Consider the following 25,740-nt stretch of genomic DNA (forward strand, 5'->3'; position numbering starts at 1 on the left):
TCAGTTACCTGTGGACCATGGTTGACCGCTGGTGACTGAAACCATGGATAACTGGGGACTACTGTAGGGTTTGGTACTTTGCGTGGTATCAGGCATCCACTGGGGGTCTTGGGTATCCTCTGTGGGTAAGGGGGCACTACTGTGTGTTATACCCTTTTATGGCTAATAGTATTCCATTGTATATGTGCACCACAATTTAGGTTGTTTCACCTTTTTGCTATTGTGAATAGTTCTACTGTGGGGAGGATGTTGACCTTAAAAATAAAATAGCGAGTTATTTTACCAGCAAAATTAGTTTATTTGATAATAGCAGAGGAATTGCAATTCGAGACACGCAAACTATGGCAAACCATAGGCAAGTACAGAGAGCAAAGGAGAGGGGCTTGCTTTTAAAGAGGAGAAGAGAAAGTTGGGAGGGGCTGTGCTGAGCAAAAGTCCTTTGGAGGAGAATGAGAGTTCAGGTGGTGACGGCTTCTCATTGGCTGGGCTGTTGCTGGGCAAGGAGGAAATCTTCCCTCCTCCAGCCGAGCTTCCTCCTGTCAGGGAGTGTGAGGTATGGCAAGTGGTGCTGTGTGAGGGCTCCCCGACTCCATTTTAAAGGAGGCTCCCTTTATTTTCACAACAGGCTTTTCAGGAAATTTGAGTGAGAGATAGTGAGGGTCTGGGCTGAGCAGGGCAGTGGAGAAAGAAGAGGATGACTTGAGGAGGCCCAGGGGGCAGAATTAATGATGCCTTAGGGCTGACTGGAGGTGGGGGAGGAAGGGCTCTATGAAGATGTCCTGGGCATGGGTCCTCTGGGTGCACCAGTCTGGGGGATCCGGAGCTCAGGAAAGAGGTGTGGGCAGCAAGTGTAAGTTTCAGAATCTTCAGAGAACAGGTGGTGGACACTATGAATAAGGATGAAGCTTTTTTTCCTTTCTTTTTAAAAAATCAAACAAGTTGGGAGACTTTTTTTAAATACAAATTGAGAGCCGGCTCTGGTAGACCTTTGGGAACTAGCCACATTACTGTAATCGCTCCAACCCCCTTATCTCCCACTTCTGTTTCTTTCTGAAACGTCAGAATAAAAAAGGGTGAAACTGCTCTTTTTAAATGATACAACCATCTTTCAGAGAACTCAAAGCTTCCCACAGGACTAGAGTCTTCCTGGGTCGGGTTGGAAGGTTCATAATGGAGATCCCAGGGAGGTGCATGGGGGCTGAGCCAGGGCTGGGCTGGAACAGGCCCCTTCCAGGGCGGGGCTCCAGCTAAGGGGGCCTAGGGGGTCGCTGCCCCTGCCCACCGCCTCTCCTTCTGTGAGGTCCTGCCCTGTGAAGTCTACCTGCATTGATTATCCCTGCTCCAGTCTTATCCATAAGGAGACATGTGAATTTCCCTGGCCACCAGCCAAAAGTGATACAGCCGCGTTCTTTAAGTCCTGCCATTCTGCAATCATAAAAGATCCTTCACTTTACAAGCAGTTCACGTTTCCCTACTCTCCTCTCCCAGCATTCGAGTTCTCTTTTGTCCTTCTTGCTGTTGGATCCGAGACCTGTGAAATGTGTTGAGATTTGGTTTACGGCCTCATATATGATCCAATTTTGTAAATGTTCAGAATGTACTTGAGAAGAAAGAGCATTCTGCAATGGTTGAAGGTTTGTTCTGCACATATGGCCAGATCAAGTTTAATTCTGTTCAAATCTTTTATATATCATTATCTGCTTTTTGGTTATTCTAAGAGAATTGTGTAAAAATGTCCCACTCTGTGGATTTATTTATTTTTACTTGTATTTCTGTCAATATTTCCTTTATGTATCTTGAGATTAAGTAATTGAGGTACATTCAAATGTACCATTGTCTTATCCTCCTCTAGCTCTAAAAATTACTTTGACCCGAAAGTCCTTCTTTGGCAATGTCAGCTTTCTTTTGTGTAGTATTTGCTGGGGTGTCTTTGTCATGTGTCCGCTTTTAGTCTTTCCATATTCTTATGTTTTAGATATGTTATTCTGTAAAGCATATAGTTAGGTTCTATATTTTAACCCAGTCTGATAATTTTTTTTAACTGAGGATTTATCCACTTACATTAATGTAATTAATGAAATATTTGTATTTAAGTTTACCATCTTGTTTTGTGCTCTCTATTTTTCCCAGCTTTTTAGTCATTCCATTTTTTTTCCACTGTATGAGCTTGGGAAATATATACTTGCTTCTAATCTTTTAGTGGGAATCCTAAAATTACCACATGCATTTGTTTTCACGTTTGAAATACTCTTTTTAAAAATTATTTTTATTGTTGTAAAATATATAGAACATAAAATTTATTGTTTTAACCTTTTTTCTTTTGAGGAAGATTAGCCCTGAGCTAACATCTGCTGCCAATCCTCCTCTTTTTGCTGGGGAAGTCTGGCCCTGAGCTAACATCCATGCCCATTTTCTTCTACTTTATATGTGGGATGCCTACAACAGCATGGCTTGCCAAGCGGTGCCGTGTCTGCACCCAGGATCCGAACCAGTGAACCCCAGGTTGCCGAAGCGAAAGGTGCGCACTTAACCACCGTACCACTGGGCCGGCCCCTGTTTTAACCATTTTTAAGTGCACAGTTCAGTGGCACTAAGTACATTCACATTGTTGTGCAGTCATCACCACAATCCATTTCCAGAACTTTTTTCATCATCCCAAATTGAAACTCTATTCCCATTAAGCACAACTTATGTCTCTCCCCTCCCTCAGCCTGTGGTTACTGCCAGTATACTTTCCATCTCAGTGAATTGGACTATTCTAGGTATCTCATATAAGTGCAATCACACAATATTTTATTGTTTTTGTGACTTAGCATAATATTCTCAAGGTTCATCCATTTTGTAGCATACCGCAGAATTTCTGTCCTTTTTAAGGTGTAGTAAGACTCCATTTTAACATATACCACATTCTGTTTGTTCATTCATCTGTTGATGGGCACTTGGGTTGCTTCTGCCTTTTGGCTATCGTGTATAATGCTGCTATGAACATGAGCATACAAATATCTGTTTGAGTTCCTGCTTTCAGTTCTTTTGGGTATATATCAAGAAGTGGAGGGGGCTGGCCCCATGGCTGGATGGTTAAGTTCGTATACTCTGCTTTGGCAGCCTGGGGTTTGCCGATTTGGATCCCGGGCACGGACCTACACACCACTCATCAAGCCATGCTGTGGTGGTGTCCCACATAGAAGAACTAGAATGACCTACAACTAGGATATACAACTATGTACTAGGGCTTTAGGGAGGAAAAAAAGAGGAAGATTAGCAACAGATGTTAGCTTAGGGCCAATCTTCCTCACCAAAAAAGCATACAAAAAAAACGTGGAATTGCTGGATCATATGATAATTCTATTTTAATTTTTTGAGGAATCGCCATACTGTTTTCCATAGTGACTGCACCATTTTACATTCCCACCAGCAATGCATCAGGGTTCCAATTTCTTTGCGTCCTTGCCAACACTTGTTATTTTGTGTGTTGTTTTTTTTTAAAGATTTTATTTTTTTCCTTTTTCTCCCCAAAGCCCCCCAGTACACAGTTGTATATTCTTCGCTGTGGGTCCTTCTAGTTGTGGTATGTGGGACGCTGCCTCAGCGTGGTTTGATGAGCAGTGCCATGTCCGCGCCCAGGATTTGAACCAACGAAACACTGGGCCACCTGCAGCAGAGTGCGCAAACTTAACCACTCAGCCACCGGGCCAGCCCCTTTGTGTTTTTTTTGATAGTAGTCATCCTCATGAGTATGAGGTGATATTTCGTTGTGGTTTTGATTTGCATTTTCCTAATGATCAGTGATATTGAGTATCTTTTCATGTGCTTATTGGTCATTTGTATATCTTCTTTGGAGGAATGTCTATTCAAGTCCTTTGCCCATTTTTTAGTTGAGTTATTTGGTTTTTGTTGTTGAGTTGTAGTTCTTTATATATTCTGAATATTAACCCCTTATCACATACAGGATTTATTTTCTCCCATCCTGCAGGTTGCCTTTTCACTCTGTTTATAGTGCCCTTTAACACACAAAAGTTTTAAAATTTGATGTCCAATTTATGGGTTTTTTTTTTGTTACCTGTGGTTTTGTGTCATATCCAAGAAGTCATTGCCAAATGCAAGATTGTGAATCTTTTCTCTGTGTTTTTAACTCTTATGTTTAGGCTTTTTGAGTTGGTTTTTATGTATGTGTAAGATAAGGGCCCACCTCATTCTTGTCCATGTGGCAGTCCAGTTTTCCCAGCACCGTTTGTTGAAGACTGTCCCTTCCCCATTGAATCATCTTGACACCCTTTTTGAAAATCATTGACCTTATGCGAGGGTTTATTTCTGGGCTCTCTATTCCATGGGCTATAATGCCTGTCTTTATGCCAGAACCACACTGCTTTGATTACTGTAGCTTTGCAATAACTTTTGAAATCAGGAAGAGTGAGTCCTCCAACTTTGTTCTTCTTTTTCAAGATTGTTTTGGCTATTTTGGGTCTGTTGAAATTACATATTAATTTTAGGATGGTTAAGATACCTTTTTTTTTTTTTTTTTAGTAAACTTTATTTTTTAGAGCACTTTTAGGTTCACAGGAAAATTGAATGGAAATTACGAAGAATTTCCACATACTCACCCGACACACATAGCACAGCCTCACCAGAGTGGTACATTTGTTACAGTCAGTGAACCTACACTGATACATCATCTGTCACTCAAAGTCCACATTAGAGTTCATCCTGGTGGTATACACTCTGTAGTTCTGGACAAATTAAAATGACATGTATCCAGCATTATAGTATAGAGAATAGTTTACCTTTATTTAAAGTTACCCAGTCTTGAAGTTAGGTAGTGTCAGTCCTCCAACTTTGTTCTCCTTCAATATTGTGTTGGCTATTCTGGGTCTTTTGCCTCTCCATATAAACTGTAGAATCAGTTTGTTGCTGTCTGTTCTCTGAATATTTTTAACACTTTTCTCTTTGTCTTTGGAGTTTTGCACTTTTACTGTGGTGTGTCTCCATATAGATTTCCTCTTATTTACTTATTCTGCTTAAAATTTGTAAGGCTTTCTGAATCTGTGGTTTGATATCTTTCATTGTTGCTAGAGAAATCCTCAGCCATTATCTCTTCAGACATTCCTTGTCCCTGCCATCTCCTCTCCTCTCCCTTGTGGAACTCTGATTAAACATCTGTTAGACCTTGTCATGCTCTTGCCCACAGTTCTTGGTCACTCTTCTCTGTGTTCCACCTTGCTCCTCTTTGTGCTGCGTTTGGTGTACTTTCTTCTGGACTGTTTTCCAGCTTGTCAATACTCTGTTTTGTTTAGAGAATAAAGCTGTTCCATGAAGTTTCAATTTTCCTTACTTTTTTGTTTCCGGAAGTTCTATTTGGTTCTTTTTCAAATCCACTACATTATTTTTTATATTTTTTTTATCCTGTCTTGTTTAATTTAAACATAATATAGTTTTTAATGTATATCTGATAATGTCGGAAGTCTTTGAATAGTCCATTTCTTTTGTCCAGTGTTTCTGCTGTTTTTTACTGGGTTCAGCCTGCTAAAACAAATCGCATTAGCTGTAAAGATTTATCTTAGAAAACCAGGTGTCTTCTTCCTTAGGTTTCCTCCTTTAACATCTAGCCCACGGCATCAATCCAAGTGTAGCAGGATATAATCATAATTTGCATCTACTTTACCATGGCCTGCAAGGAAATGGTTTGTGGCAAATGTTACTCATAACTCCAGCCAGTGAGTTGACGCTGACCTGAACATCTCCCAGGGCTGAGACAATATCATGATCACTTCAGCTAAAATCAGGGACAGATTTTCTCATTGAATGATGCCTATTGTAGGCCAAATGCCTTCAGAGTGCCTTCCAGGGACTGCGTAATCTGAGTATTTCCTTAGCAGCTGAGTGTCCTTGATAACCACTCCAGGTGCAGAGCACAGTGTTAGATGTGCTATATGTCATGTGACGTCCAGGATCTGCTTTCAAATACTCCAACCTCCCCAAAATTTTGGGAGCTATATGAAACAAAATTGTTAAAATGTCAATAATTGTTGAAGCTGGGTTCATTATGTACATGGGGGCTCATTATACTGCTCTCTCAGCTTTTGTGAATGTTTGAAAATTTCTTAATAAGAATTTGTTTTTGCCTTTTCCTTTTAAAGTGTTTTGCAACATCTTCCTTGGGTCCATTTTCTGTTTGTGTTACCCCAGGCCGACGTGATGGTGGACAGGATCCCCCGCTGCCCAGTCTGCACTGGCATTGTGAAACCAGACATCGTGTTCTTTGGGGAGCCGCTGCCCCAGAGGTTCTTGCTGCATGTGATTGATTTCCCCATGGCAGATCTTCTGCTTATCCTTGGGACCTCCCTGGAGGTTTGTCAAAAGGCCCAGTGGGGCTCAGAGTATGCGGGAAGGAGGCTGGAAGGACTGGGCAGAGGAGGTGGGGGCTGGTGGGGGTGGCTCCAGGTTCTCTGGGAGCACTCTGGGTCTCTACCTTTGGGAGATGAGTGGATTCAACTGATGAGGAAGCACAAGTGTTCTAGGCCTAGGGAGCAGCAGCTGGGCAGGAGAACAGGGAGAAGGGAGGATGTGCAGCTTTGGAGGTGCTGTAAGTGTGGGTGGGGCACGGTGTGTGAGGGGAAGGGAGAACAGAAGGGGTGTGGGAGAGGTGAGGTGGGAGCAGGCTTCCCAGGTCATATCACAGAGACCGATTTTGTGGGAGAAGCAGTGATAAGCCTGAAGAGATTGAACCAGGGACGTAGCTGGTCATCCTCGGGATGAGAGAGACTGCTGAGGAGCAGGGATTGAAGTGAGCAGATGTCCAGGAGGCTGGTCCTAAAGAAAGCAGAGCTGAGGGCATGGTGGTCAGACCACATGACTGTGAGAGATGGCAATGAGAGGGAACGGCTGGACTTGGAGCCTGGCGTCACTTTTTGGATGGGAGAGGGAGGTGTCTGGTTTGGTCTGCAGGGCTTCGGGCCATTTATGAGTGAGGAAGAATTTGGGGGGAGGATGCTGAGTTCAGTTCTGCCCTGTGTATTTGAGGTGCCTGGGAGACAACCATTGGACATGTTCAAGAAGCTCTTCTACATCTGAATCTGAAAATCAGGAAATTTATAAATGATGTGATGAGAGCAAGAAATGAGACCCTGAAACGAGCTCTGCCAGATTGGATGAGGCACCAAGGGGGAAGAAAGGACAGAAAGACCTACTCTCAGGGGTCCTGGCCAGCCACAAAGGCCCAAGACTGTGTATTTATTCAGCAAATCTGCCTGCTGTGTGCTGGGCTCTGTCCTAGTGCTTTGGGCAGGCACAGTAAGATGTTGCAGTAAGTTATATAGTATGTTAGGTGGTGTACCTGTTGTGGGAAAAATGGCAGGTAGGATAGAAAGGCTAGGAGGGGCTGGGACTCATAGTGATATGAGCTTGGTTGGTTTGTGTACGCTTTGTTAGGAAGGTAACACTGGAGCTAAGAGCTGAAGGAGGTGAAGGTGTTAGCTGTCAACCTAAAAAGCAAGTTTGCCTGTTACTTTACCCTCAAAATGAGTTTATGCGGGAATAGCCAAAAGAATTGCAATCTAGGATGTGCATGCTCTGGCAAACCATAGCCGAATATGGAGGATGAACAGGGGAGCTGCTTTTACAGAGAAAAAGCGGGATGGGGAGGGGCTGTTCTAAAGGAAACTCCACTGGGGGAGAGTAACAGCTGAGGGAGGCAACGGCGTCTCATTGGCAGACCTGCGGCGTTTCTCATTGGCTGGGCTGTTGCTGGATGGGGAGAGAATCTTCTTTCAGTAGTAAAGTAGTTGGACTTCCTGTCTGAGATGCAAGGTCCTCTCTTCTTGTTCGGAGTAATTGATGATGTGTGATGGCGGTGAGAGCTCTCCCTGCAGGACTTCCCCATCCAGTTTAGTTGAGGTTTCTTTATTCATTACCCATGGCTAAGCAGTGGCCTGTGGGCCTGGTGGAGTGAGTGAGGTGGAGCCAGCGGTGGGGATGGTCCCACTGCCTGTCCCTCTAGGTGCTGTGTGGTGAATGGGGACACTGTGGGAGCGGGAAGAGCCAGGAGATGCCCTTAGGTGGTGATGTGGGTGGGATAGTGGGTGGCAGGTGGAGCCGGGAGAGGGTGCTGGGGCCCAGGCCTGTGTGAAGGTGGAGTCCATGGGAAAGTGTGGACACCCACAGGATCCAGGGTTGTGGCCTCAGCAGCCATGAGGATGGAGCTGATTTCCTGAGATGGAGAAGCCTGGTGGGAAGTTTAGGGGAGTTTGGCCTTGGAACCCCGATTTGAGTGTGTGGGGCTGTCAAGTGGACATGGGCAGCAGGTTAGGTAGATTTTCAAGTCTGGAGTCCAGGTAGGAGCAGAGGTAGGAACTAGGGTGCCAGAGTGAGCAGACGGAAGAGCCTGGAGTGTGAACAGATCTGGGGTGCCCACACTGGGCCTGGATGGGGGGACGGACATGGGAGGGGCAGGGAGAGGGGCCAGTGAACCGTGGTGGTCAGTGGCATGTGGTGCTGACCTGTGCTGGCTACCGGGTGTGGACACTGGGGCCACCAGGCCTCTTTATTTTTTAAGAGAAATGAAAATAGCCTTTTTTTCCGGATTATAAAAGTACCATGTTTTTGTTTTAAAAAAATTCACACATTATATATAGAGCAAAGATCACTTTAGTCGCACCAGCATTGTTAGCATTTTTCTCATGTCGCCTCAGGTGTCTCCTCTATACAACTATGTACGTGCACAGATGTGGTGATCTTCAACCAGAAGTGGGGCAACACTGTGCACAGAGACCCACCTGTAGATGCCCACAGCATCCCTTACAGCTACGGATGTGAGGGCCACCTGAGGCCCCAAAGCAGAGTGCTCCTCTGTAAACAGGGAGCTAGTCGCATTCAGCTACCTGTTGTGTTGCTCACAGACTATCTGTGTCACATGCTGTGGAAGAAATGTCAGTGTGCTGGATTGCGGAGCTCTCTGCATCTCACTGAGCTGTGACATAATTATGGTGTAAACTGTATCATGTTTTCTCAAATCTGAAATATTCTGAATTATGAAACACATCCAGCCCCAAGAGTTTTAAGACAAGGGATTATGGATCTATACCAAAATTTATTTAAGCAGTGTCCTATTGATGAACAGCAAAAATAAATAGTATGCAGTTTTTATATTAAAGATAATGTTGTGGGGCTGGCCCTGTGGCATGGTGGTTAAGTGGTTAAGTGGTTCCTGCACTCCACTTTGGTGGCCTGGGTTCACGGGTTTGGATCCCAGGAGTGGACCTACACCATTTGTCAGCCATGCTGTCACTGTGACTCACATATAAAGTAGGGGAAGATGGGCACAGATGTTAGCTCAGGGCTAATCTTCCTCAGCAAAAAAAAATAAATAATGTTGTAGTGAATATCCATGTTTATATATTTTTACATACTCATGCATACTTCTGTAGTAAATAGATATTGAGAACTTGCTTTCCAGAAAAATACACTATTACACTGCCACCAACAGTATGTGATTGATCATTTTCCCATTTCCTCACCACTACCAAATATTACCTGTCTTTAAGTTTTTACAAATCTGGTCAAAAGTAACAAGTGTGTGTGAGAGAGAGATTTTGCATTTCTGTAATGAGGAGTGGCATTCATCTTCTCATATGTTTATTGACTACCATATTGCTTCTCTCTGCATATTTGTATCTCTTGCCCATTTTCCACTGGGTTATTTTTTTCTCTTCACAAGTTGGCAATACAAATTCGTAAATTATGTAAAATGTTTATAAATTACCTGATCAATTAGCAATATAAACTTTTTGTCACATGTTGTGTTATTGCAGTTTGTTTATGGTGATAAGGTTTAAAAACTATTTTTCTGCATGGGAGTTTTGTGTAGATGACAGTGTGATAGCATCACATAGTCAAATATGTCCTCATTTTCCCTTGTCTTATCTGACTTCAGCTGTTATGCCTAAAAAGTCCTCCTCTCCTTTACTTATAAACCCTAATTTTTCTTCAAGGCCTATTTTGTTTACATTTAAATCTTTAATTCACTTGATTTTTTTTCAGTGAAAGGCAGGATTTGAGCATTTTCCTCCCAGATAAGGAGCCAGTCTCAATACCATTTATTAACCTATCCATTTCTTACATTACTACTCTTGAGTGAAAATTTCACTTGAGAGCTGGATGAAGAAGCCCACAGCCCCGAGTTAGGCCCCCTGGAGGTCCAGATAGTGAAGGCTGTGCAGAGGTGGGAAAACCGCCAGGTCACAGGGGCATCAGGAGCCCTCAGAGGTGCTCCCTCTGTGGGACCAGGTCACTGCTCTCAGGAAGTGAGAGCAGACAGGCGTGACGTGTCACATGTCAGTGGCATGCTGGGAGATGGTGGAGGAAGACAGGTAAGACTGTGTGATTGCTGGGGAGGAGCACCCGCAGAAGCTGGAGGAGGACAAGGAGGAGAGGGAGGCTCAGGGGAGGAGGAAACAAGGGCATGGAGACCAAAGAGCAGGAAGGCAACTAGAAGAAATAAAGTGGGTGGTGTGTCATCTCTGTATCCGAGGCCTTACCCTCAGTCTGTGCTGTCCCTCCAAGGCCTCAGAGGCTGTGCATGAAGTGTCCTGAGGGGTGCAGAGGGTGGATACTCTGCTCACGTTTTCCAGGTGGAACCTTTTGCCAGCTTGTCTGAGGCCGTGCAGAGCTCGGTGCCCCGACTGCTCATCAACCGGGACCTGGTGGGGCCCTTGGCGTGGCGTCCTCGCAGCAGGGACGTGGTTCAGCTGGGGGACGTGGTACATGGTGTGGAAAAGCTGGTGGAGCTTCTGGGCTGGACGGAAGAGATGCAGGACCTCATCCAGCGGGAAACTGGAAAGGTACAGACTGCTGAGTAGGGTCATCAAGGGCCTGCCTTCTTCACTGCCCTGGGATCTGGGTCCGCTGGGTGTGGAGCCATTTGGCTAAGACAGTGCAGGATCAGCTAATGTTGGCTGCGAATCCTGCACCAGGCATTGCCTGGCTGGCTGTGTGCCTGTGAGTCGGGTGCTGCGATTCTCAGTCCCTCGTGTAGATGGAGAAGCTGGCACCCAGCGCCTGCTCTCAGCGGTGGAGCAGGCACGCGGGGCCAGCAGGCTGAGCTGTCGGGAGTCTGTGCTCTCACCGCTCCTCAGCAGAGCCTCGTGTTCCCTGAAATGAAGCAGCACTGAACAGCTTGAGGCCAAGGGATGACTCTGAGGTGATACAGGCTCAGGAACTTGGAGAAGCTGAAGTTCTCGCTTGTGTGGGATGGAGCCACACCACGCACTTTTAGGAAATAATCAGCATGAGAGCCACTGACATGTCACAATCTAGGGAGGGTAGAAAGCCAAAGAGCCTTGACACTCTCCAGACCTCAAACCTCCTGTAAACAAGTGAAGTTACGGAAAACGTGGTTTCCCTGAGAACCAGCATGTGCAGCTGGGAGTTGAGGGATTATTTCCTGCAGGAGGCAGCGTTGAGCACTGGAGTCTAGTCGTCTCAGAGAGGAGAGTCGTGATTACAGGCAGGTGTAACACACCCAAAGGGGATTTCACCAGGTTGCCAGAACCGAGGGTCTTGTTGCCCCAAGATAGACATCTTGGGAACCCCCCCCCCTCCAGCTGTGACTGCCTCAGGCCTCAGGGCCCTTCCCTCTCACCTCCATGGCTAAAGCCCCTGCCTCTCGCTGCAGCCTGAGTTCCTACAGATTGAACCAAAGAATACAAGGCTTATCAAGGAGATGAGCCTTCGCATTTACTGTTCCCACACATATTAGACATTGTTGCCACTGTTATTTCCAGCCTTTCATTCCACTTTGGCTCTTAGGGCTAAGATGTAGGTTGGTGCCATTTCCCTCTCATGTTGGGGGAAATAAAGACCATCAAATGTCCAAATGATGTTGCTGAGTCACTTTATGGAAGCAGAGAATCCAGCTAACACTGAGGCAGGCTTATGCTTTACACATTGAGGATGGAAGCAGAGACCTTGCTCTCAGGGCAACAGAGATTCGGGTCAGATCCGCCTGGCTGCCTGCACGGCACTCTTCGCCTGCCTCTGACTTCCTGTTTCCATTCAACAGCAAGACCAGTCAAGCAGCCCCTTAGGTGTCTTTGGAGGTAGTGCTATAGGGCTTGACCTGTGCTATTTTCTAGTTTCATAGTAATTTATGTCAAGTGGGTTATGATTTTAGGGGGTTATTTATTTAAAAGGAGTTGTTATCCAAGAATAAACACTGAGGGATGAATTACAGTCTAACCTGAGTTACTTTTCCAAATAGTGAATGTCTTTGAGCATGTGACCTTCATACATCTTGATCGGCTACTTAATTGAGGCCCTCCATTTAGCCACCCAGTTCTGCCCAGCCCTGCTGGCATGTCTTTACTTGGCTCAACAGCAGAATTTGCAAAGAGGCAGAAAAGCTTCCGTTTTATAAAACTGCATCCAGGCCCTGAGATCTGTGGGTCTGCCCAGGTGTTTTTGGATAACTGATTCCCTCTCCCCTTTGTGTTCCAGCTCGATGGACAGGACAGATAGAAGGGTGACAGCTGTCCCTCGTAGCAGAAGTGGTTTCATGGGAGAGTCACAGCCCATTCCTGATGAGACCTCGTGCCTGAAGAACAGCTTGGGCAAGTTTACACATTGTGGCTGAACTAGCACGTGTGCACATCTTCCCAGGTCGTGAGCGCTGTGCTGACAGGTAGGGTAGTGATCACACTTGGAGACAACCTGGTCGCAGGTACAAAGGAGCTGCCTTTTTGCTGTGGTGGTTTTAGCTCTTCACTCTGCTCAAGCTCCTAATGCCAAAAGATTCTGACCCTCTTGAACTCAGACTGACTGGAATCCCAGACCAGATCTGCTGTAGTGTGTCTAGGTCTCCATGTGAAGGGCAGGCTCAGCATCTGTCCGTTAGAAACACCCAGTCTTGGGCTGAGCTGCCCCAGTCACGTCCCAAAGTGTGGTCCTCGGTCCCAAACAATGCACTAGGGTCTTCTAGCATGTTGGTCTCCTTAGAAGGCTTATTTTTAATTAGAGAAAGCTCCTTCATTTCTGGCATGAAATAAATTTGAAAAATTGAGCATCCCTTCTTTTTGTCTCAAAGGGAATGCACGTGCTAACAATGAATGTGGAAGGGGGACCTTGGGGTGCATGGGTGTCCCCTCTACTGGAATAATCCAAGGACTGAGGTGATCCGTCCCTGGATTCACCCTGGAGAGGACTCTCGTGCCCTCTCTTCCAGCTGAGAGGCCCCAGCACCTCTCACCTCCTGGTCACTCTCCCCCAGAAACTCATCTGTTCCAGACTATTCCAGCAGCTTTCCACGTCTCCTTGTCCCCATTCTCCCCACCAGGCCTTCTTTCAGTAACACCGCTGGACTGAGCCTCTAAGGCATGGAAGGCATTACTCACAAACCTTGGCTGGCTCCCGGTTGCCTGCTGGGCTCCCTGACCCGTGCTCAGGCCACGCCGCTGCCTGGGCTCCCTGACCCGTGCTCAGGCCACGCCGCTGCCTGGGCTCCCCGACCTGTGCTCAGGCCACGCTGCTGCCTGGGCTCCCCGACCCGTGCTCAGGACACATGGCTGCCCAGGGGGAACCTGCTGTGAGCTTCTTGTTCCTGCACAGGTTCCTTCTGCTGGGTTTGCCCGAGGCCCTGCGTGGACAGCACCTCTAGGCACACCTTCCTGACTCCTGGCTGTGACCCCACGTGCACTCCCTCCTTTCTAGCATTGTCTCCTACTGGACCCCTAGGCTGGAGCTCACTTGGAATAGATTTAACTGAGATTTCAGAAGGGGGTCTGGTGGCCTCACTCCTCAAGGAGAACAAAAGACAAAACTGTTGAATTCTGAAAAGAATGAAATTAGTTCCTATTTCTTCTTAATGTGCCTTCGCTTGAGATTTTACACATACATTCACAAACACACTCATTCTTGCCCGAAACTCTTTATTGCAGGATGATGTCTTTGAGACACTGTGTGGTGCATCATATAAGTCTAGATTTATGGTTTTACAAAGGATATTTCCTTCATGTATTTATGGTTTAAGCTAGTGGGAGGGATCAAGATTCACTTGTCACAACCGGTGAGAACTCAGGTGCTGTGGACCCACAGCAGGTGGCTGAGCCAGGACCAAGAATGGGAGGAGCCCACTGGCCCTGTGCTCAGTGGGGAACCAGCAGAGCATACCTTGGAAGTGTGTTTCTGATGTTGGTATATAAAGTTCTAGCAGGTTCTTTTACCCTGTGAAATGCAGTGCTTGCCCCACACACTGGTCTGGGCCCACTGTGGAAGTGCTTTCGTCTGCGTGCACCCACGCTCAGCCCTTGGTCCCCCAAACACATGCTCATTTGTGTGTCCAGGCAGCAGCCTTTGCACATGTGAAAGAAACCACTTCGTTTGTGAAAGTGAAGGCTGAGTTATCAGAGCTGTAGCAGGACAAGAACCTCGCAGTCCTAGAGTTAAAAAATTGGACCAGAGGCAAACTGTGAACAGAACTTTGAGAGAAAAGAGAAGGTGGAGGGAGGGCTGTAGCTTCCCCGGTCACAGCCCCAAGGACGTCTCTGGAAGCAGCACCAGTTCTGAAGGGGGAGTGGAAGAGCGGCCATCCTCAATCAGGGTCCGAGTCAGGGTCTGAGGAGAGCTGCCCCTCCATGGTCTGGCACATGGCATCTTGCAGGGATGTCAGGTGACCCCGAGGACTCATCCCCATGGGCTGGATGACTCTGTGCCTGTGGGGGAATTGTGTGGTGGGGCTGGGTCCTGCTCATCCCCGACTGCCACCTGCTGCTCCTTTTGACAGGGAAGCCTGGGTAGGAACTTGTATCCCTCAGGCCTGAATCCTCACTACTACCTGGTGGCTCTGAGACCTAAGGCAGTTTCTTAGTTTCTCTGGGCATCAGTTTGCATCATCTGTAAGATGGACATGACACTGATTGCGATCTAACCCTTCCCTGGGGGTCTTCCTCCAGGACAGGCAATTTCAAGCATGAGTAATGCAACCTTGCCGGAACCCTGCACCCTCCTCTGACTCCAGCTCCCAGGGCTCACAAGACAGGACACACGTCCATCCTCCTTTCTACTGGCTGTGGGCCCCGCCTTGCCACACCACGCACCTCGAGAGCTTGTCAAACATGTTCACCAGCTTCATGGCCTCATGCTCCTTCTGTTCCTCCGTCATGCCCTCCATGGGGTTTGGTGGCTTTTCCTCCACCCTCCCGGTCACTGGGTTTATGCTGTTTCCCAGAGGAGGGGGGTGGGGTATCATTAGTGACTCTCCAGGACAGAAGGGGCTGTCAGGGGCTGGTGGGGCCCCACATCTTCCTGCTTGGGCCTAGACTGGCAAGAAACTCACTCTCCTGGGGGCAGGGAGAGGTGAGGCAATTGCAGGAAGAGACCTCCCTCCAGCATCAGCAGTTAACCAGCCCCTATCCCTGGACCGCCTGGTCCCTGGACTGCTCAGCCCCTTCAGCCTCTGTGTTCTCAACAAAACATCCGATGTCAGGACACATGTCATGTAGGAACAAGTGCCTGATTCCCAAAGGTCTTCTGCATTTGTCATCCTGTCCTGCCCACCCCATGGGTCCAGATGGTGTGGTAACAGGGATGGGGGCAGACTGAGGGAGCCTGAGGACATGGGGGCACACACCTGGCCTTGGCTTCCTTGTACTCATCTGTGTCCGTGTCCTCGTCCTCCGAGTACTGGCCCTCAGGCCGGCCCCCAGCCATGAGGCCCCTGGCAGCCAGGAGGCCGGCGGCGTTCCCATAGCCGGTGTACTTGATGAACCGGGGCACTGAGGGCCAGGGCAGAGATCAGCGTGCGAATGTGGCCAGAGAGGGGCAGGCTCGGGGCTGGGCCCCCTACTCACCGCTCTCCGAGCACAGAACAAACAGGAACTCGGCTGCCACCCTCTTCACGTCGGTGTCCAGGTGTGTCATGAGGCGAACAAGCTTGTTCCGTAGCAGTTCCCCGACCTCAGGCCGGGTCCTCACGTCCCGCAGTGGGGGCAGCACCTGGGGAGGCAGCATCCCTCAGCCTGGACTGGAGTGGCCAGGGTCTGTGAGCAGGGCTCGGTCCCAGTGCCCCAGCCCTGTACCTGGGCCTTCAGGAACTTCCTGGCGGGGCGGTGCATGCGGGCACACTCCGTCAGCACGCTGAGCACTGGGGCCACGCTTTCCTTCAGCCTGTGCGTCTGCAGGAGAGCCTCTGTCACCGGGGCCGTGCCCCATCTGACTGGAAGCCCAGGGGCTACATGAGCTCTAGGCTGTGCTGGCACGAGGCGCTTGGGAAGACGCCCTGCCGCAGGCAGTCAGCTGAGGGGCTGAGAACAGGCAGTGGGGGTCTGTGAGCTTCAAGAGGGACGGGGACGGAACCTAAGTCAGGAGGCCACTTGCGTGCTCTGTGACGGGGCACATAACTGCTTTGCGTCCAGCTTCCTCATCTGTAACCAGGGTTGTCAGAAAACCCAGCCTTTTACAGCTCTTAGCACACCACTGGCACATAAAGTGTTCTTAGAAAACAGCAGCCAAAAACACAAGAACAAAATCCCTACTCTGTGGGCTTCATGGACCCAGAGAGGCGGGAGCTCCTGTCCCTCCCCAGCCTCCCCCCACTTACCCTCCCTGCACCCCAACGCCAGCTGCAGCAGTGGCAGGGACAGATGGTCATGGCCTGTGCGTCCAGCGCCAGGTGTGTGACCTAGCTCACAGCACACTGGGGTAACATGGATCCCAAGGGGTCTGCTGAGTCTTGGTCTATTGCGCTCTTTAGCTTGCATTACGTCTGCAAGCTCCCAGAGGGACTGGTCAGACCCCCGGATGGCCAACATCCCATGGTACAGTTGCAGGAATCAGGCAGCTTCTGGCTCAAGGTTCCTGTGGGTCCCCTCAGGGATGCCAAGAGATAGCTGATGCTCGTCACCAAGGGCTGCCTCTGCTCAGAAACACTAAAAGTCTAAGGTCATAAGCAGGCAGTAGAGCTTCTCAGGACCGCCAAGAAGGATCCACTAAAAAATCTAAAAAGCAGATGCTGAAAACTTGTTTCCTGGGAGTAACCAGCAGAAGTAAACCTTCAAGTGCGTGTGTGGGAGGGTCCATGTGCTTCTTAGGGAGGAGTCTGGCTTCCCACCTGGCTGGACCACAGAGCAGCTGGAGGAATCACCCAAATCACACTGCTGAGCTGATCTCCACTTACTAGCATGGATGGCACAAAAGCAGTGACTGCAGCTATTGGGAAAGCCAGAGTCACTAGAAAGCCCACACAGCAAGACCCACTGCCCACCTGGTGCAGACGCTTCTCCAAGAAGCTGAGGAGGACACAAATCACATCCATGTTCACTCCCAGGAACTCCAGGGAGCCTTCGTGCGGCTCCAGGGTCAGGAGGACGTCCAGACACTTGAGGGGCAAGTTCCCCAGCAGGTTCACTGTGTGGCTAGAGACAGATGTTGCGGGGGCGGGGGGGGGGCTTGGTAAATCGAATCCCCCAGCACAGGTACAACCCTTGGTACCCCCTGCTGGGGCCACACATAATGTGAGCCAATGTCCAGGAGCCTAAGGAGCAGCACTAGGGGCCAGAATTGAGAAGAGGACTGATCTCAGGGGCACTCCTGCTCAGTGGCATGGGTCCCTGAGGAGGGGGCACTATTTTGCAGATGCCTCACCTGTGACCCTCTGTCTGGGCTGAAGCACCATACATGACCTCTGGAAAACCAGGACCTGCCCCCAGGCACAGGTCACTGAGAACAGAAGTGAGTACCCACATTGCTCTGTAGAAACCACACCCTCCACTGCCACTACCTAAGGTCCAGCGACATGTTCCTGTTCCCAGACTCAGGGTTCTCCGGTCCTGGCCCCATAGTCTAAGTGATGGGGCTCTTTGGAAACACACTGGTGTCTAGCACCACGCAGACTGATTGAAGACTCTCTAAGGTGAAGCCTGATCCACAACCAGAGCTGGGAACCATTGTCTAGACACGTGAGCACACTTCCCTCCCAGCACAACAGGCCCCACCCTCACCCGTGGAACTCTTCTGTGCGGTCTCCAGCAGCAGTGACCATCACACAGTGCCGCAGGAGGGTTGCCAGGTGCCGGTAAAGGGCAGCATCTTCCTGACCAAAGAATAAGAAGTTCCTGTGAGAGAGAGCCCCACTCATCCTCCTACTGCGAGCTGAGGTTCCACTGTCTGCTCCACTGCAGGACGGGGTGCACTAGTTACACATCTCCCCTGCTACACACCTGGCTTCTTGGCCTCTCCTACACGACCCAAAAAGTACTCTCCTGATTAAGAACGTCAACGGACCTTGGAACAAAGTCACGCTCTGTGCTCTGCCCCATGCTCACAGCCACAGGACTGGGAATCTCTTACAGCCTCCCCATGCACCAGACAGCACTCCTGCCAGGCTGCAAAAGCCAAATGTGCTCTCCACCTCCCTCAGAAGCCTCTCCTGGGGCCCCTACCCAGGTGTCTCCCTGCTTCCTCCAACAGGCTGAGAGCTCCTCCTGTCCTCTCACAGAAACTTGAAGGTACACAGCAGGGAGGCACAGCCAGGAAATGTCCAAGCTGTTAAGCCCCACCCTCGGGTTCAAATCAGCCCTCACCTCGTCCACCTCTCTCTTGATGGAGTCGAAGGTAATGTTGAAGAGCACTTTAAGGATCTCCATGGCCCGCTCAGTCTCCTGGGGAGGAAGGAGCTCAGGGGGGCTCTCTTCAGAGCTCATTCCCAGGGTCAGCTCCAGCGCATCAGTCAGCAAGCGCACTCCCTGCAGCTCCTGAAACAGCTGCTGGCGCACGTCGGTGCGAAGCGCAGTTAGCAAGAAGAGAAGACGCAAGTCAAAGAACTGGACGTCGTGCGGGAAGCTGCTCTCGCGGTAGAGCCCCACGCGCTCTGCGAGCCTCACCACCAGGCGGGCCTCCGCCGCCAGCACCTGTGCCACCGGGCTGCTGAGCACAAGATTGCACAGGCACTTGAGAGACTCGAGAACAACGTCCATGTCCAGGGGCTCGGGGACCGATCCCCCGGAGGCGGAGATGCCAGCACAGTAGGCAAGAGCCTGCAGGCTCTGGCGGCTGATGAACGGGTCCAGGCAGCTGCGGTCCCTGGACAGGATGCGGATGCTCTGCAGCCAGGTGACGCGACGGGACGGTGGCAAACCCTGCTCCAAGACCGAGGCCAGTAGCTCCGCCAGTCTCTGTGGGCGGGGAGGAGAGCGGCTCCACCAGGCCCCTTGACCCGGCCCTGCCCCCTTCCCTGCGGTCAGCACCCACCTTCCTGTCCTCCTGCTGGGCGTCATCAAACGTGAAGCTCTGGGAGTTCTGTAGGGAGACCCGGGGCTCAGGGGCCGCAGGTCCGCACAAGCAGGTCCCGGGCTCCGAGACAAGGCCCGAGGCTGCAGCGCCGCTCCGAACAGACGGCGGCCCGCACACTTGCCCCCTGCAGCGCGCCCGACTCCCCTAAGGCTCCTCGCAAGCTCGGCGCCGCTACCCGCCGCTCCCTTCCGCCCTCGGCCGCGCCCACCCACCACACCGCCGCCTTGCACGCCCCACGGCCAGTGCTCCGCTCACCTCCCGGTTGTACGCGCGCAGAGCCTCCATAACCACGTCCTCCTCCCCCGTTTGGACGGCGTCCGCCACCGCCCGGGGCTCCATCGCGTCCCCGGGAGCTGGCGCCGGGAAAGCGGGAGCGACCTCACTCCGCTGCTCGGGGCCCGAGTTCGCCCGCCTCGCCCCGCCCCGGTTCGGCGCGCGGGGGTGGCCGGGACACGCCTGCGCGGCGCCGCGGGGGCGGGGCCTGGGCTGCGCGCGCCTTAAGGTGGAACAGCCCGCTGGAACCAGAAGGTTTTGCCGCCCAGGCTTCAAGATCCGACTCTGTGATCGTCCGACCTCAGATGCCGAGACGCCCTTGAGCCGAACAGTGACCCTCCGCTTCTCGCCCCTGCCCCTCCCCCCCCACACCCCGCGCTCCTCTTGTTGCTCAGAAGGAACAGGATGTCGCGTAAAGCCGAGGTGGGACGGGCTTTGCAGCCCCGCACCACTTGGCTTGTTAAACGGGTGTTTGAGTGCCTGCTGCACGCGAGGCGCTGGTGATGTTGGCGGACAGGACCCGCAGGCCCCTCCCTCCGTGGAGCGTCTGTCCCAGAGGCGAGGACGGACCCGGACAAACGGACACACGGGACGATTTTAGGCAGGCACCGTGCTGTGAGCGGAAAAGGAGAGGCTGGCGGCTGCAGAGGGATCTGAGGACGTGCGGACGGGAGAGGGCCTGGAGGATCTGGGGAGGGCATCAGGCACAGGCGGGAATGGCCGTGGGGGCTGAGAGCAGGGTTTAGGGTTAGGAGGAAGGCAGAGCCCGGCCGTGCGCGGCGGCCTCCTCCCTGGGAACTCGGACCCACGGCCGGCCTGGAAGAGCAGAGATGATCGAAGTCGCCATTCCAGCGGGTCGTCGGGAGGACTGAGTGACACAGCAGATGCCCCACTGCGGTGGCGGCGACAGAAGCACGGTTCTCCTGCCCTGCCTAGCGCGCCGGGCCCTCGGGCAGCGCCTGGTGGAGGGGCAGCGCCCCGACCGCTGCCCCGGCCCTGCGCCCCCTGCGCGTCCTCTCCAGGGGCTTCCCTGGCGTCCCCTGCGCGCTCGCTCGTCGCGGGCACGAGCTCCGCTGGGGCCTCGGGGGCGGCTTTGCGTCGCGACCCCGCCCCGCCTCTCGGCCCGGAAAGGGCCCGTGAGCTCCTCCCAGTTAGGACCTGACACCGCCCTCGAGGGCGTGGCTGCGACAGCGTCTCTCGAAGCCGCAACTGGCGTTAAAAAACCTAACGCCCAAGCGGCCCGAGTCGGGCGGCGGAACAAACGTCAGGCCACTTCCGTGCCCACCGCGTCTCCTCGGCGCCCTGAGCCGGAGCCTCGGACGGAAGGGGCGGGCCTGAGGCGGAAGGGGCGACGCCGGAAGTTTCTTTCCCGAGGCTGCGCCACGTCCGAGGAGGTTGGAGCCGAGCCCGCACGATGGCGGACTGGGCGCGGGGTGAGCGCGGGAGAGCAGACCCGGGTCCTGCGGGCCCCGCCCAGCCGCGCCGTGGAGGGGTCGCGGGGCCCTGCGTCTGCTCCGCGAAGCTGCGGGGTCTGCGTGCCCGGAGCCCGTACCGCTCCGCCCGTGCCAGGTGGTTCTGCCCGGGCCTCGGCCGGCCGCCTGGGCCCGGAGGCCGCCCCTAGGAGGGAGGCTGTGTGTGGTGGGAGGGCCCAAGAAGGCCTCGTGGCGCCCGGGCCCTGGGCACCCCCTTTGCCCTTGGGAGCCCCGTCCTCGTCTGCCTGTCTCACCGGCCTGTTGTGACCGTTGAGGAATTAACGTGAAGTGGTTGGTAGGACGCTGACACCCCTTCCTGTGGGGTCTGTGCACATCAGTAGTTCTAGAGCTGCGCCCCCGTTAGATGGGTCCTATTGAGGCATCTGGCCGGGGGCACATTTGCACTCTGAACTTGGGGGAGGCGGTTCTCACCCACCTGCTGTGACAGCAGTTCCATACCACCTGGCACAGCCCTAGTCATGGGCCAGGTCTCGGCAAGCACAGTGCCCTGGCTGTCGTACTAGGACCTGTGTGGGATGCAGAGGCAGCAGGCCTAGGCCCTGCCCTCGGGATCGACCTCAGCGTCCCCAGTTTTGGGTGTTGGGGAGCTGTGCTCGGTTGTTTCCTCCGTGGTTACTTGTCACCTTTTGAGGACCGAATTCACAGGTCATCCCTGCAGGCCACCACTCACAGTCTTTTCTTGATTTGTGCCAGAGTTTACTGTTTTTTTCTGAGAAAGGCCTCATGTACACTGGTGGTGACATCTGTGGAGAGATGGTACAGGTTCTGTGACAAAGTATCAGAAAATGCCAGTTGGGCTGAACTCTGGGGCTGTACATCTTGGGGGTGCCCATCCGTCCTGGCCTGGGCATGTACCCAGGGCATGTGCTCATGTGATGGGTGCCCACACACACTTGTCTACGCAGGCGGTCTCGTGTGTGAAGTCCTTGTACCGGACCTTCGGTTGGGGCTGGACTTGTTCATCAGACCCAAGTGGGCTCAGTCCCCCCAGACGTCCAAGTCAGCCATATGGGACTGTAGTGAGAGCCTTGAGGCCACAAAGGGCTGTCATGCAGGGATGAAGGGCGGTGCCTGTGGGTGGATGCACTCCTCAGTCTCCCTCTCTCTGCAGCTCAGAGCCCTGGCGCTGTGGAGGAGATCCTAGACCGGGAGAACAAGCGGATGGCTGACAGCTTGGCCTCCAAGGTTACCAGACTCAAATCGGTCAGTGGGGGTCCTCCCGTTTCACCTCCACCTGGCACCCTGGAGCAGGGATCAGAGGGAGGGTCTAGGCCTGGAAGGGTTTCACGTAGTTCTCATCTTCCTTGTCCCATCCGTGGAAGCACTCACCTGTGTGAGGCCCAGGTGACACTTGGACCTCCTGACCTCTGCTGGCAGCACTGTGTTTGGCAGAGTAGTTGGCAGGGTCTGCTGGTCTTATAGGGGGTCAGGTACCATCCTGTGTGTCTTCCCTGGCCTGACTCTGATCCCTCTGTCCTGACCAGCTGGCCCTGGACATCGATCGGGATGCAGAGGACCAGAACCGGTACCTGGATGGCATGGTAAGGGTCTGTGGTATGTGTGAATATTTTCGTCACCTTTGCCCCACTTCGCCTGCTATACAGGCCCCCATGTCTCCTGCAGCATCTTCACGTGGGTCTTGGAGGCTGCACTCATGTGATGGTGCTGGGATTCCTCCCTCAGGACTCGGATTTCACAAGCATGACGAGCCTGCTCACGGGGAGTGTGAAGCGCTTTTCCATGATGGCGCGGTCTGGGCGAGACAACCGGAAGCTCCTATGCGGTGTGGCTGTGGGACTGATCGTGGTCTTCTTCATCCTCTCCTACCTTCTGTCAAGGGCAAGGACGTGAGCCAGTGGGAGCTGCCTTCTGTGGGTGCACGGGGCAACCAGCGTCTTACCCTGCCTGATGTCTTGGGCTCCAGAGGACCTTCTACAAAATACTCCTTTGAAACGATGATCGTGGCTTAGGAATCTTCTTCCTTGTGGCTGGGAGCCCATGGCTGCTTCTGACCCAGTGAGCTCATGTTGGTTGGTCCCAGGTGTGCAAGAGGCCCTTTCCTTTGGGGAAACCAAAGTTCAGCCCCCTCTGCCAGCCCAGGTGTTAGAGGTGCCAGCAGAGCCAGGTCTGAGCAGAGCAGCTAGGGATCTTGGATGTGGCCACCTGTGGCCAGCAGCCCTTCCCCCGCCCCTCAGGACTGACGTCTCCAGGCTCCTCTGTCCCATGCTAGTTTGGGTAAGGCCATGTCTGGTATCTGAGGTGCCTGGAGCTGATACAGGAAGAGGGTGTGGTTGTGAACCTCAAATCAGCACTGTTTTCTCTGACCAGGTCTCAGACCAGAGGTGGCAGTGACTCCTGACCAGGGATCCTGAGCATGGGCAGACCAGTGGGAGTTGAGAGTCCTGTACTGGGTCTCTGTGCCTGCTCTCCAGTCCCATAGCTGAAGCCCGACCCTCGGGGAAGTTTAGGGGCTTGCGGATGAAGGAGTGGGCTGCAGTCTTGGCTGAAGGCGCTGGGCCCCGATCCTTCTGGATCTCGTGGCCATGTATCCAGGAGCAGACACTCGCATTTTCTCAGGATGCAAGGTCTTCCCAGCACCAAAGATGTATTTTCGGAGACAAGATGTCTAGAAATAGGCCCATTTGGCATTTCAGAGTCAGGAAGGGTGTGGGGGTCCTTCTGTGTTTCTAGACAGGAGGCTTCCCTGTAAGGATTCTCTTCATAGGACCCATAGGTCACTTCTTTAGGATCACTAGGCAATTTCCCTTCCCCTAAGTCCAGCGCTTCCTCCCACAGCAAATCTCCCCTTGCTATGAGGGAGCTCTGAGCAACCCCCTCCTCCCCAGCCTCTGCAGACTGCCCTCCTTGCCCACCTCTTCCTGGGCCTTCACTACCCGCTTTGTCAGCCCCATGCTCGCACCAACCGAACCACAAGTCCAGCTGGACCAGTGGCCTCTTCTCACCCCACAGTGAGATTCCAGCAGCTTTGTTTTCACATGAAAACACTTGTAAGAAATGAGTTATCGGCTCTGTGTTGTTCCTTGTCCTTGTTCTTATTTTCTGCCTTCCCAGTCACTCCCTTATTTCCCAGTCATTATTGGCTCACTGTTCACGCACCCACGTGGTCACACCTTGTGTGGTCACACATATTGACCACGTGTCAGCCACAGCCTGGTACCTGTCAGCTCCTGACGCCCCTTTGCTTTGGTCTCCATCCCCGGGCACCTTGCCTCCTGGTGCCGCTGCTGCTCCTGTCCTCCTCCTTTCCCCTTCCTCTCCCACTTCCCTCCAGCAGCCCAGCCTCTCACCACAGCACTCTTCTCCGTGCCATCACACCTGGCTGGGCCCTTCAGCCTCCTGGAGGAGGAGGATCCCACCTTCTTGCTTCCAGGTGCTCTGTTCTGATCACCCCACTCCTTCAGGTGTTCTTTTCCAATTACCGCACCCCTCCTCCAGGTGTTCTGGTCGCCCCACTTCTCCAGGTGTTCTGATCACCCCACCCCTCCAGGTGTTCTTTTCTGAGGGCCCCACTCCAGTGTGCTCGATTCTCACCCAGTGAGATCGATCTTCCTGCCTCCATGTCTCGGGCTTGACTGCTTCCCCCTCCCGACATTCCTTCACAGGTTCTCGTGGTCCTTCCTCACTCCCCAGCGTCACTGTCACCATGGCTTTGGATTAGCCTTCTGCTCATCTCATCACACCTGTCCTGGGGACCTGCCCACTGGTCACCAAGCTTGATAGCCACTGCCTGCACAGTGTCTGCATCCAGTGTTGCCACAGGCCTGCAGACACACTTGAACCCAAGCTCTGCATCCCCTGCCTTTCCTGGGCCTGAGGTCTAACCTCACCTCCTGAGAGCTTGGCTCAGCCACGGGAAGTCCGTCACACCCGAGGATGCCGTTGCTGTGCTGTGTCCGCTCGTCTTGCCAGTGCAGACTCGGAAGTTAGATTTTGTGTTTCAGGGTGACCTTGGAAAGTGCTTTTTGCTGCTCTCTTGAGACCTCCGTTTTCACCTCAGGTCTCTTGTCTCTGCCTCCCCACTTCCATCTCCTTGGCTTCCTGCAGCCCTGCCAGTTCTTGGGGTCTGGGGTTTAGTTCCTTTCAGGTTTGCTTTTTGTTTCTCATTCTCGTTGTTTTGGGATGAATTCCATGGAGGGGGCGTGGCAGCCCTGCTGCCACTGTGGCAGAGCAGGGTTTCCTGTGGGGTCTTTGCCTCCCTCTGCTCGGCCCTGTGCCCTCAGCACCTCATCTTGTGGATCACTAGGGTTTGCTGACATTGATCCCGATACTGGGACAACAAAGAAGGACCTGGGTCCCCAGTCTGTGCCAAGTGGGAACAGATTGCCCGGTCCTGTCCCATAATTCAAGGACAAGACATTTAACACTAAAGGTTGGAATAAACAGCTTCATGACAAAGTACACTAGTCTTTGGTGTCCTTGTTTCCCTGCTGGCTTGAGAGAGTTTTGTCTGGAACTGACTATGGTCGACAGACTGGCTGTGGGCATTGACTGTCTAGACCCTCCTTCCTTCCCCGTCTCCGGTTCACCAGGGTCCCTGCACCCCTCCTCATTTGTCCCCTTGGGAGGGTGGTCACATGCTTGCCCTTTCCTACTGGTCAACCTTTCTCTGCCCAAGTTTCAGTCACTCAAGTGGGGCTGATGATGGCGTTATCTCTTAAGGATGAAATGGATAAGCGTGAGG

General features: G+C 52.2%; 3 protein-coding genes across 31 annotated transcripts in view; 2 read left to right on the forward strand and 1 right to left on the reverse strand.

The window, feature by feature from the left end:
- Positions 1–13,048, forward strand: part of SIRT3 (sirtuin 3) — a 21,932-nt gene extending 8,884 nt beyond the window's left edge. For all 16 annotated transcript variants that reach the window (XM_070564618.1, XM_070564619.1, XM_070564630.1 and 13 more), the window contains 3 exons: positions 6,184–6,345; positions 10,623–10,832; positions 12,487–13,048. In XM_070564618.1, coding sequence (XP_070420719.1) covers positions 6,184–6,345; positions 10,623–10,832; positions 12,487–12,507 — 393 coding nt within the window. In that variant the 3' untranslated portion in view covers positions 12,508–13,048. The remainder of the gene's footprint in view (positions 1–6,183; positions 6,346–10,622; positions 10,833–12,486) is intronic.
- Positions 13,049–13,896: 848 nt separating this feature from the next.
- On the reverse strand, positions 13,897–19,727 carry RIC8A (RIC8 guanine nucleotide exchange factor A). 3 transcript variants are annotated; one of them, XM_070564617.1, is made up of 10 exons: positions 19,528–19,721; positions 19,231–19,396; positions 18,564–19,154; positions 17,982–18,073; positions 17,246–17,396; positions 16,062–16,157; positions 15,834–15,978; positions 15,614–15,758; positions 15,081–15,200; positions 13,897–14,696 (listed from the first exon to the last, which is right to left on the reverse strand). In XM_070564617.1, exons 3-10 carry the CDS (start codon positions 18,954–18,956, stop codon positions 14,576–14,578), a joined length of 1,263 nt encoding a protein of 420 aa, XP_070420718.1. In that variant the 5' UTR covers positions 18,957–19,154; positions 19,231–19,396; positions 19,528–19,721; the 3' UTR covers positions 13,897–14,575. The 3 variants fall into 3 exon arrangements, with proteins under 3 accessions (XP_070420718.1, XP_070420716.1, XP_070420717.1); XM_070564615.1 differs by having other exon boundaries at positions 19,231–19,278; positions 19,528–19,701; XM_070564616.1 differs by lacking the exon at positions 19,231–19,396 and having other exon boundaries at positions 19,528–19,727.
- A 195-nt stretch (positions 19,728–19,922) lies between these two features.
- Positions 19,923–25,457, forward strand: BET1L (Bet1 golgi vesicular membrane trafficking protein like). 12 transcript variants are annotated; one of them, XR_011524033.1, is made up of 5 exons: positions 20,430–21,114; positions 22,150–22,241; positions 22,523–22,579; positions 22,722–23,079; positions 24,662–25,457. XR_011524033.1 is itself a non-coding variant. In XM_070564636.1 (5 exons), the coding sequence occupies exons 1-4, from the start codon at positions 20,430–20,432 to the stop codon at positions 23,006–23,008; spliced, it is 966 nt and encodes a 321-aa protein (XP_070420737.1). In that variant the 3' UTR covers positions 23,009–23,054; positions 24,662–25,457. The 12 variants fall into 12 exon arrangements, 6 of the variants coding, with proteins under 6 accessions (XP_008543055.1, XP_070420737.1, XP_070420735.1 ...); XR_011524034.1 differs by having other exon boundaries at positions 22,722–23,054; XR_011524035.1 differs by having other exon boundaries at positions 22,877–23,079.
- Positions 25,458–25,740: the final 283 nt, after the last annotated feature.

Source organism: Equus przewalskii, chromosome 11 (assembly GCF_037783145.1).
Source record: "Equus przewalskii isolate Varuska chromosome 11, EquPr2, whole genome shotgun sequence".
Taxonomy (NCBI): Eukaryota; Metazoa; Chordata; class Mammalia; order Perissodactyla; family Equidae; genus Equus; species Equus przewalskii.

Excerpts from the sequence above, each read along its gene's own strand:
- RIC8A (XM_070564615.1), bottom strand. The coding sequence starts at position 19,611 with ATGGAGCCCCGGGCGGTGGCGGACGCCGTCCAAACGGGGGAGGAGGAC. Across the intron at positions 16,158-17,245 it reads TGGAGAAGCGTCTGCACCAG|ACGCACAGGCTGAAGGAAAG; the intron begins GTGGGCAGTGGG and ends GCTCTCCTGCAG. Across the intron at positions 15,759-15,833 it reads TGTTCTGTGCTCGGAGAGCG|TGCCCCGGTTCATCAAGTAC; the intron begins GTGAGTAGGGGG and ends CCTGGCCCTCAG.
- BET1L (XM_070564634.1), top strand. The coding sequence starts at position 20,430 with ATGCCCCACTGCGGTGGCGGCGACAGAAGCACGGTTCTCCTGCCCTGC. Across the intron at positions 21,115-22,149 it reads TACCGCTCCGCCCGTGCCAG|CTCAGAGCCCTGGCGCTGTG; the intron begins GTGGTTCTGCCC and ends CTCTCTCTGCAG. Across the intron at positions 22,580-22,721 it reads ACCGGTACCTGGATGGCATG|GACTCGGATTTCACAAGCAT; the intron begins GTAAGGGTCTGT and ends TTCCTCCCTCAG.